At 61.5% G+C, this 14,171-nt stretch overlaps 2 protein-coding genes across 4 annotated transcripts; one reads left to right on the top strand and one right to left on the bottom strand.

The window, feature by feature from the left end:
* The first annotated feature begins 327 nt into the window (after positions 1 to 327).
* Positions 328 to 2,925, top strand: SMIM29 (small integral membrane protein 29). Of its 2 annotated transcripts, none has more exons than XM_055330268.1 (5): positions 328 to 424; positions 1,486 to 1,669; positions 1,868 to 1,893; positions 2,211 to 2,316; positions 2,470 to 2,925. In XM_055330268.1, exons 2-5 carry the CDS (start codon positions 1,559 to 1,561, stop codon positions 2,533 to 2,535), a joined length of 309 nt encoding a protein of 102 aa, XP_055186243.1. In that variant the 5' UTR covers positions 328 to 424; positions 1,486 to 1,558; the 3' UTR covers positions 2,536 to 2,925. The 2 variants fall into 2 exon arrangements, with proteins under 2 accessions (XP_055186243.1, XP_055186242.1); XM_055330267.1 differs by lacking the exon at positions 328 to 424 and adding an exon at positions 434 to 700.
* Positions 2,926 to 3,096: 171 nt separating this feature from the next.
* On the bottom strand, positions 3,097 to 12,572 carry HMGA1 (high mobility group AT-hook 1). 2 transcript variants are annotated; one of them, XM_055330671.1, is made up of 6 exons: positions 12,436 to 12,572; positions 12,078 to 12,191; positions 8,326 to 8,504; positions 6,504 to 6,587; positions 5,872 to 5,922; positions 3,097 to 4,477 (listed from the first exon to the last, which is right to left on the bottom strand). In XM_055330671.1, the coding sequence occupies exons 3-6, from the start codon at positions 8,458 to 8,460 to the stop codon at positions 4,424 to 4,426; spliced, it is 324 nt and encodes a 107-aa protein (XP_055186646.1). In that variant the 5' UTR covers positions 8,461 to 8,504; positions 12,078 to 12,191; positions 12,436 to 12,572; the 3' UTR covers positions 3,097 to 4,423. The 2 variants fall into 2 exon arrangements, with proteins under 2 accessions (XP_055186646.1, XP_055186647.1); XM_055330672.1 differs by having other exon boundaries at positions 8,359 to 8,504.
* Positions 12,573 to 14,171: the final 1,599 nt, after the last annotated feature.

The raw sequence follows: 14,171 nt of genomic DNA, 5'->3' as shown, positions 1-14,171 counted from the left end.
GCAGCCCGCGCCTGACCTAAGCTCCGGGAGCCGCTCGGCGGGACACCTGGGCTGCACCCAGAAGGATGAGGAAGCCGGACGCAGGGACCACGGCCGCCTCCGCGGCCGCGCTCGCCGGGCTCCGCCCCGGGGGACGCCGGGAAGCCGCCCCAGCCCCGCCCCCACCCGCGCGCTCTCCTCCCCCCGCTGCGCAGCGCTCCGCTGCCCCCTGCCGCCGGGGGGTGGGCCCTGCAGCCCGGGCCCTCGCCTCCGGATTGGCCGCTCCAGAAGCCTCCGGGCCGTCCGCCTCCCGCCACCGGATTGGCTGCGTCCCGGCGCTGAGGCCCCGCCCGTTTCCCCGGGTCCTTTGATCACGCGCCTGCCGGCTCTTCCGGGGCCTGGGAGCACGGCGAGGGCGTTCCTGTCCGGGCTGCAGCGGCGGGAGGTAAGGCACGATCGGGTGGGCCGGGCTGCGGAGCGCCGGCGCGGGGCCGCGTCCCGGGGGGCCGGGTTCCGGGAGGTCCGGGCCCTCAGCGCAACCCCCAAACCTCCCTCCCTCGGCCGCGCCGCCCAGCGCCGTGGGAACGACCCCCCACTCGCCGATGCTGGTCCGCATCCTCGGAGCGGCCCGACACCCGCCCCACCTCGGCATGTCCCCTCGACCATGGGACGGTGTGCATGCGACTGTGCAAGCTCGCTGCCCCCACGGACACCGGGACAGGTAGTTCATACCTTGCGGTCCAGTGGAGACCCAGGCGAAGCGGGGTCGGGGACCTTGGGGTCTGCGTGAGGAGCAATGGACCATCTCCTTGCATCTCTCGACGGGAACTGACCCTCTCACCTCCGCCTGGCAGCCCAGGCTAAGAGGGGAGGGACCTGGGCGGAGCCCCGGGTGGGGACCAGAGGGAGGTGACATCACCTCGCAGATACAGTCCAGCCCTGCCCACCCGTGTCCACCCTGGCACGAGACCAGTAGGGGAGAGGCTGTCCCGGCTGTATGTCTGCACCAGCCCGGCCTAGGGAGGGCCTATTGCCTAAGGTGTGGGGATTGGGCGAGACTGAGGCAGGCTCCTCCAGATGCTCCTGCCTCACCCCCGCGGCCCCCCAGTGCAGGACCCTCCTGTTTTTTGTCAGATCTCTCCTTTTGCTCCAGTGGATAGGTGCTGGCGGCCCAGTGTCCGGAGGGGTTGCTACAGAAGCCCGGATCGCGTATCTAAGCTTTTCTTGGTTCAGATGTGCAGATGTCTGGCCAGCACCTGACTGGGGCCTCACCCTGATTTGGGGGGATAGGGGCTGGGCAGGACTCTGGGCCTCCCCTTGGTGTCTTCTACATTCAGGGTATCCAGTGAGTCACTCGCTGTAAGGTTAAACCCAGCACACTGACTTGGAGGATACCTCGTCCCAGTGCCCAACCCAAGTTTTGATACATCACCAGCTCCTGGGGAGGGATCCAGAGCTTGGCGGTCACCCTGGGTGAAATTGATAACCTCCCTTCCTCCTCCCCAGGGAGCCCAGTGGAGGCGCCCTCCCGAGGCTCAACTGCCCATGCTGACTACCCAGCCCTCCGGCTGCCGAGGTCATGAGTAACACTACAGTGCCCAATGCCCCTCAGGCCAACAGTGACTCCATGGTGGGCTACGTGCTGGGGCCTTTCTTCCTCATCACCCTGGTCGGGGTGGTGGTGGCTGTGGTAAGGAGTCCCCTCATAGGCACATAAACACCCACACCTCTGCTGAGGCAGGAAGGGGGCGGGGCTGGTCCAGCCTGCACACATGGTCTCAGCTGTCCTGCTCTTACGCAAGTGGAGGGGTACAGGTGGGTGTCTCACTTGTGGGCTGTGCTCACTTGTGGGCTCAGCAGCCTCCGCAGCTGTGTGTCTCTGTTACAGGTAATGTATGTCCAGAAGAAAAAGCGGTGAGTGTCTCTGCCCCTAATGTTACCTCCCCTGCATTCTGCTTACACTTCTTCCTGTAGGATCAGGTTCTCTACATACAGTTAAGATGCCCCTCGGCTATCCTTACACAAGCCTGAAATTCCCCGCACCCCATTGTTAGGATTTCCTGCCCACCCTGGGCTTACCCACACGAGAGGCCCCTTATAAAATTGGGCTCCCATTCTTAGAATCCTAGTGTGCCCCTGAAGGCACCCACTGGAGGTCCCACTGCGTTGGGGAGTAGACACAGGGCTGTCAGGTGTTTGAAGGGGCTGAGCTCCCCTCCCCTGCTCCCCAGAGTGGACCGGCTTCGCCATCACCTGCTCCCCATGTACAGCTACGACCCTGCTGAGGAGCTACATGAGGCTGAGCAGGAGCTACTGTCTGATGTGGGGGACCCCAAGGTGAGCACTCTGGGGCTCCGGGAATTAGCAGAGGTCCAGCTGCTGCGTTCCCGTCCATACTCCCCTCCCCTACATGGGCCGGGCTAGTGGGGCATCCCCATGGTTGTGCTGAGGCCCAGGAACTCCACCCCATGGCCCCATCTCTCCCCACAGGTGGTCCATGGCTGGCAGAGTGGCTACCAGCACAAGCGGATGCCCTTACTGGATGTCAAGACCTAGCCAGACCCCTCTCCCTGCTCTCCAGAACCATGGGGTCTGGGGCGTGCCCTGGGCCTGCAGTCTGCTGCCTCCCTGTCTGCTAGCACTCACCCAGCTCCCCCTGCGGGGAACTGTGTCTCTCCTTCCATCCCCAGCGGCACCTCACTCCCCTACCCTCCACAGGGCCCTCAGCCCTGTGTGACAGGGTGCAAGCCTACCACCCGCTCCCCCTAATAGAAAAGGTTTTCCAGCTGGGGTGGAAGGGCGGTTAGACCCTGTCAGACCGTGTCCCGGGGCACCACCTTTCTCGAGCCCTCCCCCACCTGGCTTTGGACGGGTTTCCACAGTGACAGGGCCTAATGTATAGTATTCAGTATATATATTTTGTAAATAAAATGTTTTGTGGTTAGAGGTATTTTTTTTTTTTTTCAAGAAAGGCTTAAATTACCTTCCCTGGAGCTTCTTTTCCCCTCTCCTGAGCTGAACAGAGAGCCCTTGGGTAAGCCACCCCCTCAACTAGATCTTTGGCTTCCACACACCTTTCACACCTAACCCCAGGTGCCCACCAGAGGAAGACTCCAGTCCAGAAAAGGATATTTTTTTTATTCAAGTAACTGCAAATAGGAAACCAGATGGGGGGGCCCCAGGCTGGGACAAATAATGACTACCTCCTCCCCAGCAGAACAGGGGGAGAAGGTGGCCCCTACACCCTTGACGGTCTATAAAGGCCCCCCCCCTCACTCTGCTGCAGCATCCTAGGGGCAGAGCCCCACCTTCCCTGGGACTGGGGTAATCGGTAACCCAGCCTGCTCTGCCCTGGGGCCCTTCCCCTAAGAGTCTCGGAGGAGGGGATGTGGGCAGGACAGGAGGAGGCAATGAGGATGAACATTTGGCGCTGGTCACAGCAGCAATGACAGATGTCTAAGAATGGAAACATTGAACAAAAACAACACAACTGTCCAGAGGTAGTTTGTGAACAGAGGAAAAGATGGAACCAGAACCTTGGGGGGTGGGGAGGAGCAGAAGGGTGGGAGTGGGCAAGGCTAGCTCCTTGTTATCAGTGCCCCATGTAAGGAAAGGGGATACTGAGGCCGAGGGGGAAGCGCATGGGGTTGGGCAGGCACTCTAGCCCACCTCAGGTGGCTGCCACAGGGAACGTGGACCTCCTGAGCCTCACCTGGATAAAGGGGGGGAATGCATTTCCCTCACTGCAACAGATTCCAGGAAGGATGGTGGGCTGGAGCCCATTTAGAGAGTAGGGGGGCTCAAACTCCTCCTGCCTTCCTTCCTGTGCCCAAAGGGGGCTGTCTGACCCAGAGCAGGGACCAGGCAAAGTGGGAAGGAAGAGAAGTGGGTGTGAACCGCACCTAGTGAAACACAGGTCAGTCGGGGGGCGTCTTGGGGCCGAGTGCCCCTCCCTACCGGCCATACCTGCTGCTGCCAGTGCTGTGGAGTGGGGCAGATCAGAATGAGATGGGCGCGTGGGCCCCTTTTAAGGCCAGGGGAGCCCTCCCAGGCCCCTTAGTGGGTAGCCAGAGGAAGAATGGGGAAGCAGAAGGGACCCCTCACCCAAAGCCAAGAGCCTGGTCAGCAATGTCCCCACCACTGAGCAGGAGGATGCGGCAGGGGCAGGGCATACAGTGCAGTGGGAAGTCAATCTTATCTGAAGGGCAAGTGTGCGTGTGGGTGGAGGGGTCACTGGAAACCAAGACCAAAGGAGACGGCTCCCCACTCGGGCCTTGGGGCCCCGCAGCGGCTGGTGTGCTGTGTAGTGTGGTGGTGAAGGCGCAGGGGGGTGGGGGGGAGGCGTGGGTCTGGGGGAAGGGGCGGGGGCGGTGGGAGCGGAGCGGAGCTGTCCAGTCCCAGAAGGAAACTGCCCCTCGGTGAAGGAGCAGGCGGCACGGCGCGGTCACTGCTCCTCTTCGGAGGACTCCTGCGAGATGCCCTCTTCTTCCTCCTTCTCCTGTGAGGTGGACAGGGCAGTCAGTGGGAGGGCCAGGCCTGCCCCCCCCAACCTGGGGGAAGGGGGCAGGCACAGGCCAGGATCGCTCCCACCCCTCCCCGGGCTCCCTGGCTCTCCAGAAGGGGGATGAGTCAAGGCTGAGTGTGTGAGTGACTCAGCAACCTCCACGGCCCAGTTTCATTCATAAAAAAGGAAGAATTTAGAGGGAGGGAAAAAAAAAAAAACCCACACACATGGTGCTCTTGCACCAGGCCAGGCCCCCTTGGCCCCCGGGCCTGTGGTGGACATGGGGGGACCCACAGAGCCCCGTGTGGCACTGAGCTGCAGCCCGAGGAAGTGAGTGGCTCTCTGTAGGAAGGGAAGGGAGAGGTGGCCAGAAAGAGGAAGCGGGAAGGGGCGGCTGCGGGGTGTGCTGGGTGCAGTGCCGGGGAACCAGGTGGCCTTGGCCCGCAGAGGCAGCTGATGGGCCATGGACTGACCCCGGGCCAGGGCGGGGAGGAAGGGGAAGTGTGTGCCGCCGGGGCTCACTCACTGGGCGGGAATGTCGGGACACCACATGGGCCTGCGGCCCCCGTGCCAGGCACAAACTCCAAAACAACTTGTTTCCTGTTACTCACTCCTGGGGCTGGGCCAGCACCCCCTAACTCCCCTCCTCACCCTGGTGGTGGCTCAGCTCGAGGAATGAAGGCCTTGAGATCAGATTGGGGGGTGGGGTAGGTAGGAAAAGGCCAGAAAGAGCAGGCTGGGGTTGCCGTAACTTCAGTATAGGCCCTAGAAGCAGCCTCCTGGACTCCGCCTACCTTCTTTCATTAACAGGTGTTGGGGGGCGGGGCTTAGAAACGGATGGTGGGTCCCAGTTGAGGTGCTGAGTGGGATCACCTCTCTGCTCCCACAGAGCACTACCCACCTGCCCCAGGACTGAGCTCCTTTGCTGCTTCTTCCTTCGCTACCCAAGAGCATGGGGAGGACAGACCTCACCCTATGCTCATAGTCTCCTTTCCTCATTTCTGTAATGGGGCCCAGGGGTGGGAGACTAGATGGCCTCCAAGTTCCCCCTAGAAATGGAGTCTGTTCTAGGAGTAGAGGAAAGAGAAGTAGCCCCAACCCCCCCCCACCAGGGCAGGGCAGGGGTCAGAGTCTGGTTTGTCCTCAGGACCCTTCACTTCTCAGGGACACAGCCCTTTAAAAGCCGTGGGCTGGGTGCCAGGACCCTGGGCCACACGCACATCCTCTCCCTCTCCCGGCCTGGGTAAAAGAATGATGATGTCCCACTAGGATTCCTGGCTCAGGTTGGGCAGAGCCCTCTTCCCAGGCAGAGCACACAGGACTAATCTGTCACCCATTCTTAAACACCCTCCCAGGAAATAAGAAACCGCCACCATCCCTTCACCTACCAGTTTTTTGGGTCTGCCCCTCGGTTTCCTCCCTGGAGTTGTGGTAGTTTTCTAGATGGTCAGAGAAAAAGATCCACTAAGTTGAAAAACATCCCTACCACTGCTCACTGGATGCCCAGTGCACCACCAGGATGGGGAAGGGCCGAACCACCTACCTCTGCTCAGGGCAGCCTGGGACTCCCTCAGCCTGCGGGCCCACCCGAAGCCAGCTGGTGATGACTGGCTAGCCACACTGCACCCCCCCCCAATATACACACACGCCCCCCACTCCCTCCTCCACCCATGACTCAGAGGATATGAGTCGTGTCTCAGAAAAAATAAAATCAAAAACAAAACAACGTCTCTGAGAGACTGATGCCACTGTAAATCTGGCCTTCCCTGCTTGGCCCCATTTCTCTGGGGATCCAGGGGACCCCGGAATGGAAGGGAACGTGGTCAGCCTAGGGAGTGATGGAACTACCCCTTCACTCTTCCCCATTCGCCTTTCTCCAGACAAGGAGAGCTATGGGGCTTCTAACTGGATTTCCCCATCGTCCAGTGCAGGCCTGAGTGCCCACCAGTGAGGAGTCAGTCATTGCCCTGCTGTCCCGTTAGCCAAGACCCACTGCCACCCGTGCCTCCTTCATCCTTACCCGGGTCTTGGCAGCACCCTTGTTTTTGCTCCCCTTTGGTCGGCCCCGAGGTCTCTTAGGTGTTGGCACTTCACTGGGTTCCTTCTGCAAAGGCAGGTGGAATAATCGGACACAGATGACATCTGCCCCACCCCTTTCGAGACACAGCTCTCCCCTCCACCCCAAGTCAGCCAGCCATCACCCTGACCCAGAAATCCACAGGCACCACAGCAGGCAAGCCCTCCAGACCCAGGTTCTCGCTCTATTTTGCAAAGCCCCTCCCGTGCTTCCCTGTGACAACAAAATGACAAGAAACCAGAAAAGGGAAAGGAGTCATAGGGCAGAAAAACCCCATCCGGCAGCTCTGCCACCAATGGGCCCTAAGCTCTCAGGCAAGACCCAGAATGCTTGGGACTCAGTCTCCTCAACTGCAAATGGTGAGAAGACTTCCCTCACAGAGCATCAGAGCCTCATGGAAGGGTGCGGAAGTGTCCCCCACTGGGCTAATACCACGCCCCAGCCCCTGGGGGGATGCAGAAAAGGATAAACACCCCCCCCACCAGAGGGAGCCTCCAGCCACTACCTGCAAACCAAACTCCCTCCAGGCTTTGTCCCAGGGAGGGAAATCAGGCCCGGATGTCAGAGACCAAGAGATCCCTGCCGTAGTCGCCGGTGAAATTTACTAAGCCTGACTAAGCCCGATGGAATAAAAAGCTGCTGCATAATGCACAGAAGCTGGGCAGTAAAGGCAGGTCAGCTACGGTTTCGGGGTAGCTGCCCACAGGCTGTTTGGAACTATGGTCCAGTAACCCGAAACACCCCCCCACCACCACCACCACGCAGACACCCGGCTGCAGACCCCAGCTACCTGGCAAGAGGTGGAGGCCGAGGGAACGAGACAAAAAGACCAACTCCCTCCACACTGTGGGCCGTGCCAGGGGCAGCTGAAGCCCACCACTCTGACTTCTCAGGGTTCACGTCTCCCCGCAGTCAGTACCTCCCGTGCTCTCCATCCTACAGGTAGGAGAAGCCTGAGGCCCACGGAGCAAAGAGCAAGGGTTGACCTGGACCCCTGGCCTCTGGCCCTCGCCCCTGCAGCCCCTCCGAGAGAATCCAAGATCTCCACCAAGTGACAGGTGCTCCCCCAACAGCCTCACCGGCCATGCTCCCTAGGGTGCCCCAAGGGGCCAGGCTGGCCTTCTAACCCTGTGGAACCTCAGTGGCGGCCAGCACCAGGGTTCCCAGAGTCCCACTCCTATGACAACTTCCCCACATTTTCTGTTCTCGGGCTTCCGTTTCCTTTTACAGAGCCAGAGTAGTGCCTGGGCCCAGGGCCGCTTGAAGCCAGGCCTGTGGACAGGTGCAGCCCACAAGCTTTGTTACAGGTCTGGGATAAGGAAGTACGGAGTTGACAGTTAAGTATTTAGTAACTTTTATGGCTAATGGACAGACTAGTATGTGCAGCGAGCCTAAGGATTAGAAACACAGGACTTAGACGTATATGTAAACTCCTCTTTACTGTGTTTTTGTAAACGTGCTGGTCTATCCACAGCAGCCTGGACATAAAGGGTGGGTAGTTTACCAGGATGTGAGCATGAGGTCACTTCTGGCTTGGATTATCTGGCATGGGCTCAGCGGTCACTCAAATTTCTCAGCCCCCACTTCTCTCCTGGGGTCTCAGGAGCTGACCAGTGTTGGCATATGTGGGGTGCATGTTTGGAGTGAGCGCACACGGACATGCAGCATGGATTCTGCAGCCCTCTACTCCAGCTGTCACTTGCTCAGACACGTGGCACCTCCCTAACCCAAAGGGGGTAAACCAAGCAAAGGTTTGGACACCCACCTGACTCCCTACCAGCGCCGTCCCGGGACTCACCGGAGGCTGCTTGCGCGGCCGGCCCCGCCCTCGCTTCTCAGTGCCGTCCTTTTCCTGCTTGGAGGCCAAAGGCTGGCTGGACTTCGAGCTCGATTCGCTCATCTTCCCTTCTCTCTGGAGCAGGTGGAGGAGCGACGGCTGGGATGCTAGGGAGCAGGAGAAGTTGTTTTAAACACGACATCTTGCTTCAGCCACCTCCTACCTCCTTCACCACTTCCACCCTCCAAATGCACTCACTGTAGGACCCTGCCTACTCCTAGGGCTACCCAGGATTCCTGACCTCCTGAGGATGGGGTGAGGGGGAATCCCTGGGTGGCTCAGTGGTTTAGCGCCACCTTCAGCCCAGGGTGTGATCCTGGAGTCCTGGGATCAGGTCCTGCATCAGGCTCCCTGCATGGAGCCTGCTTCTCCCTCTGCCTATGGTCCCTGCCTCTCGCTGTGTCTCTCATGAATAAATAAATAAAATCTTAAAAAAAAAAAATAAAGCCTTAAAAAAAAAAAAAAAAAGGATGGGGAGTTGGGGGGGTGTCCACCCAGCCCCGGCAGGCTGCTACAGGGTGGGGCTGGGCCGTTGGCCCTAATCAGCTCCTTATCTCCTGCTCAGAAGGGTGCTTTGTTGTCCTGCCACCCCCACGGGGCCCAGGCCCAAGAGGCACAGCCAAGCTCAGATGTATTTCTGCAGGTGAGGCCACCTAGACGGAGGTGTAGGGGTGTAGGTTGGGGGGTCCTCACACTGCCCAGGGTTCCTCTGTCTAGCCAGCTGCCCTTTCTCTTAGAGAAAAGCAAGCCTGAATGGCTCACAGGCAACAGGGGAGGAAAGGGAAGCAGAATCAATCAGCCCCAGACAGCCAGGGCCATCAGTACCCCCCCACCTGGCCAACAGAGTTGCCTATCTGCCCCGGCCCAAGCCTCAGGACCAACTGCGACACTCCACATCAATCACCTGGCCAGGGGTGGTGCCCACCCCACCACTTAGGTCTCCTCTCCGCTCTCCCTGGGCTAGAGCCTTGGGGATTCAAGGCTGGGAACAATTTGGGAAGGGGGAAGATGGCCAAAATTGTAGTAGGGGAGGAAAACCCAAAGCCCTTTCCCCTTGTCCCCACCCCACCCACCTGGAGTCAAATAAAATCTTCCCCTTTGATGCCTGCTTTCAGGAGGGGCAGAATTTCTCCACTGAGATGGATCCTTCTAGCAGATGCTGGCTGCCCTCCCTCCCTCCCACCCCCCCCCCAGCCCTAGCAGAGCTGGTCCTCAAAGCTTCTTTTCTAGCATTTTCCCTCTTCTTAGAGGCCGTTTTGGGTTTAATCAGCCCCACTAATTTTGAGTTTACATAAAACCTCCCACTGCAAGGAGCACCTGCACCCCGGATTAGGGAGGCTCTTCCAGAGGCTTAAAACACAGTGAGGGTCCTCCCCTCCCCCATCCCATTTCCCCTTTTGTCTTTCCAGTTGCAGAGACAGGAGACCCGGGAGACCTAGGACTCTGTACCTCCCTGGTAACAGATCCCTGGTTGCCCTTGGGAAAGGGCGGGCCCACGCAGCTACACTTCCAAAAGACCTCCATCTGTAAAATGGGGTAATGGGAAGACCTCTACCCCAACTCCCTCTCCAAACTGATGCCAAAGATTAAACCAGATCATAGTTAAATGATCATAGTCAAGATCATAGTTAAATGCGTCAACATAAAGTCCTCACTCCAATCAAAATGAGAACTAGAATATTAGAAAATGACTTTTCTTTCCCCTATTTCAGATTTTCAGAACACATTTCCAATTTTAACTTAGCCAAGAGAAAGTTTTTTGCAAACTTGTGATTTTTGGAGGGCTTGAGGCCCCCATCCTCAAGCATCACGATTCTCCAGACGGTGAGACTTTGTCTGGTAATTATTCTATTTTATAATATTTCAGACTTGAAGACCCTTTTAAACAAGGTGGTTGGTGATTTATCCTGCTCCGTCATTAGTGGCTTGGCCTGCTCTGTAATTACAGGCAGTGATTAGAATCTTATATTACACCACAGGTTCCCCTTCAAGCTAAACATCAAAATTAATCAGTCTAAATGAGCGCTGACCTCACATGAGGTCTGCAGAAGGCCCCCTCACGGAGGGGGTTCCAGTTGGGCCAAGCCAGCGCCTAATCCCAGAAAGCCTGGGCCCAGCATGCCTGGGAATCCTGGTGGGTCTCCGGGAAAGTTCCTGCATCATCTGGAGATCCCCACCACCACCTCATACTCCTGGGGACCCCTTTAATCCACTCTCCAACTCCCTCCCCTTCCAGGCCTCCAGAAACTGAATGAAGGCCTGAAGCCCTCTCTCGTGAGACCAACAAATGCTTGTCTCTTCTTCCACCTGTTTCTGAATATCAGAAGCCTGGCTGGCGAAGCCATGTTTAGGGCCCAACCTGAATCCTTCTGTATGTAATGAGCCTTTTTGGGCCTCAAGCTTGCCCCTCCACACACCGTGCATGCAATGGGTCTTCCACAAATGCACACGAGTCTACGAGCACAACCCTAGGAAATCATCATGGGGCTCCCTTGCTTTCCGGAAAAAAAGTAGCCCAGAGAGGCCTGAGGAGTTGCCCAAGGTCACACAGCAAGTCGGTGAGCGAAAGAGAGGTTGTTACCGGCGACCCCTCTAGCCCGGGACTTTCTTTCCTTACCCTCCTGGAGACTGAGTAAAGTCTCTGTCGCCCCCTGCTCCAGACCCGGCCCCAGAGTGACTCTGCAAGTGTCTGGGCCGGGCCGTTGCAGGTCAGCCAACGAAACTAGGGGCCCGAGCGCGCGGGGGGAGGGGCACGGCTGCTCTCGCAGGCGCGGGAAACTGGTGCACCCCGACCGCATGCACCGCCACGCGGGTGCACCCGGCCCCACTTCCTGCCAGAGGGGGCACCCAAGCCCGCCTTGGGGCAGGAAACCTGGCGCGCGCGGGCGCGGGGTAGAGGAAGAAAGCCACCTCCCTCCGCGCCCTCCCCGCAAAATAAAGCTCCAGGAAAAAAAAAAAAATTGAAACGGGGAGTCAGAGGGACTAGTTCCAACAGAGCCCTGCAAAGCAGAGAAACCTGTTTGTGGGGGCGGAGGGCAGGCCCGGCCCCGGGGGCTGAAGAGGCGCGGGCCGGGCCAGAGGTGGGGTCGGGGTGAAGCCCCAAACCCAGGGCCGCGCGGTTCGGCCTCCTCTGCGTAGGGGGGGGCACCAGGAGGAAGGCCGAGCGCGAGCAGAGCTGAATTGCGGGGCTCCCGCCCATCCCCCTCACTTCTAGAACTTCCCCGGGCTGCGGGGGGCGCCCGGCCCCCCACTCGCCCGCCTCGCCGCAGCCCGCTCCTCTCCCCACCCCCCACAGCCCGGGCCCCGGCTCGGGCTCGGGCTCCAGCGGGAGCGGCGGCCGCGCGAGGTGCACCGGGCTCCGCCGGGTGCACAACTCGCGCTCGCCGCAGCCGCGCGCCCCCTCCCCCACCGCGCGCCTTTCCCGGGTCCCCGCCCCCCGCAGGGCACCCGCGGCGCGGGGGAAGGGGTGCGGGCGCCCTCCCCGCGCCGCGGGGCCCCGCCGCCCGCCCCCGCGCCGCGCGGCCCTCCCCCGCCGCCGGCTCGCGCAGCCCCGGCCTGGGAATAAAGCCGGAGGCGCGCGCTGCAGCCCCGGGCGGCTCGCAGGAGGGGCGGCGTGCGGGCGGGGGCGCGGGCGCCCCCCTCCTCCTCCGCCGCCGCCGCGGGCCCCGGGGACGACTCACCGCGAGCTCGGCCGCCGGCCTGCGGTGCGCGCTCCGGGCTGCCGGGAGCGACGGTGCTGGGCGCTGAGGACCGGCCTGGCTCCGCCGCCGCCGCCGCTGGTCGCAAATGCGGATCTGAAACCGGGAGAGAGAGCAGAGGCGCTCAGAGACCGCCGCCGCCGCGTGCTCGCCGCCCAGGCCCCCGCGGGGTATTTATCTGTCACATTCAGGCGGGGGGACAAAAATATCCGCCCTCCCCCGAAGGATGGCGAGGGGCAGGAAGCTAGGCACGGCCCGTGCGCGGCCTCAATAAATAAATAATTTAATTAAATGATAGATATATAAAAAAAAGAAGCCACCGGAGGGGCCGCGAACTCACGCCTTCTTGGAGCCGCGCCAGCGCCAGAAATAGCCCGGGCTCGGAGTCCCAATTAGAGGAGCGCAGCCCCGGCTCAGGGGAGCTTAAAAAGAGCGACCCAGGGGCAGGGGGGACGGGCCCGCCCGCGCCAGCCGTGTCACCGTGGGGGGCGGGGCCATGCAAATGAGCCCGGGGATTTAAAAGGGCGGCCGCCCGCCAGCCGCCGCCGCCGCGCGGGTGGGTGCTGACGACGGGGAGGGGTGCGCGGGAGGCCTGGGCTGGGAACCCGAGGCCACGATCCCCTCTACTGTCCCGGGCCGGGAGCCCGGGGAGGGTGCATAGAGTGGGAACGCCAAGGGGCTTTTCGCGGGGGGAGAGGGCAGGGCGTCCTCACAGCCTGGAACGGGGCGGGGGGGGGGCGGTCCTGGGAGGATCACCTCCAGGGACCTTCCGGGCGCGTGGGCCCGGCGCCCGCGGGGCGCGCTGGGTGTGGGCGGGCGTTAGTGCCCGCGGGATCCGCGCGGGCGGGCGGGGGCGGGGAGGAACGCGCCCGGGAGAATTCCGCGGCCTACCCGCCGCCCCAGCGCCCAGATTCGCGGCTCGCAGATTCCCCTGGGCGGACAGGTGTCAGCATGTGCATTTCAGTGCCAACCTGCGTGCGGCTGACTGGTGAAATACAAGTCTTGTGAAATCCAAACGTGAAACTTGCGAAACCCCGAGTTCTCGCTTATTAATGGCCGCGAGTGAGCCGTCCTCCAGGTGCAGCCTCCAAGCGAAGCCAACGATTGGCTCGCTTGCAGGTAAACCCGAGGGTGGGCTCGTCCCGCTAGGGGACTCGCACGGTGTCCTGGAGATACGCCTACCCACTGGGTGCCCTAGCCTTCTCCGCTGCGAAGGAAAACGAGAAAGCGTGAGCCCACGGTCGCCTGGAAGCACTTTGAGGGCAGGGACTGGGTCGACGCGAGCCGTCCCCGCCACGCCTGGCCCGCCCGGCGCCACGGAGACTTGTTGCACGAACGAGGAGGAAGCCAAAGTCGAAAGATGGCGGGGAGGGCGGTGGGAGAAGAAAGGGCGCTGTCGAGAGCGGCGCGCCCTGCAGGCCGGGCCCGGGCCTCCCCGGGCGCACCTCCCGCCTCTGGTCCCCGCGGCTGCCCTCCACACCTCCCGTGATGCAGGGAAATGCAATGCGGCCCAGTGACACACGGCTGTGACTCATGTTTTTCTTTGCTCCCCTCCTTCCTCCCCGGCCGGCCGAGGCCCCAGCCCAGCCCCCTCCTCAGGGGGCGAGCCGGCGATGGAGGGGGCCGCCAGGAAAACCCTGCGCCCGGAGTGGAGGCGGGGTGGGGAGCCGGAGGGGCCGGGCCTCCTACTTTCAGGAATGTTTCAGGAATGTTTCCGGTGGGGGTGGGGAGCAGCGCGGGATGGGCCCAGCCCCCACCCGGGGCGGCGGGCCGGCGGGCCGGCGCTCGGGGCCGGGGGCAGCACGTGCTCGGCCGGGTGGGGGCGGGAGCGCCCGGGCGGGAAGGCGCCCGGGCCGCGGGCGCGGGTTCAGCCAGGAGGGCGCGCGGGCCTGGGGCCGGCCAGGGCTCGGGGTGGGCCCGGAGGCCGCCCTGCGCGCGCCGGCTCCCCGCCCCGCGCCCAGGTGAAACGGAGTTCCTGCGAAGTGCCCGGGCCGCCCCTGGAGGGGAAAGGAAGTCACGGGAGGGAGAGGAGGAGGGTGGAGGGGAAGGCCTGGGAGAGGCTGGGGGAGGGGCGGC

Source organism: Nyctereutes procyonoides, unplaced genomic scaffold (genome assembly GCF_905146905.1).
Source record: "Nyctereutes procyonoides isolate TBG_1078 unplaced genomic scaffold, NYPRO_anot_genome, whole genome shotgun sequence".
NCBI classification, from domain to species: Eukaryota; Metazoa; Chordata; class Mammalia; order Carnivora; family Canidae; genus Nyctereutes; species Nyctereutes procyonoides.
This window is presented reverse-complemented; position numbering and strand designations above follow the sequence as displayed.

Coding starts and splice junctions, on each gene's coding strand:
- SMIM29 (XM_055330268.1), top strand. CDS start 1,559: ATGAGTAACACTACAGTGCCCAATGCCCCTCAGGCCAACAGTGACTCC. Junction 1,670..1,867: donor TCGGGGTGGTGGTGGCTGTG/GTAAGGAGTCCC, acceptor TCTCTGTTACAG/GTAATGTATGTCCAGAAGAA. Junction 2,317..2,469: donor CTGATGTGGGGGACCCCAAG/GTGAGCACTCTG, acceptor CTCTCCCCACAG/GTGGTCCATGGCTGGCAGAG.
- HMGA1 (XM_055330671.1), bottom strand. CDS start 8,460: ATGAGCGAATCGAGCTCGAAGTCCAGCCAGCCTTTGGCCTCCAAGCAG. Junction 6,588..8,325: donor CGGCGCTGGTAGGGAGTCAG/GTGGGTGTCCAA, acceptor CTGCCTTTGCAG/AAGGAACCCAGTGAAGTGCC. Junction 4,478..5,871: donor GGGGCAGACCCAAAAAACTG/GTAGGTGAAGGG, acceptor TCCACCTCACAG/GAGAAGGAGGAAGAAGAGGG.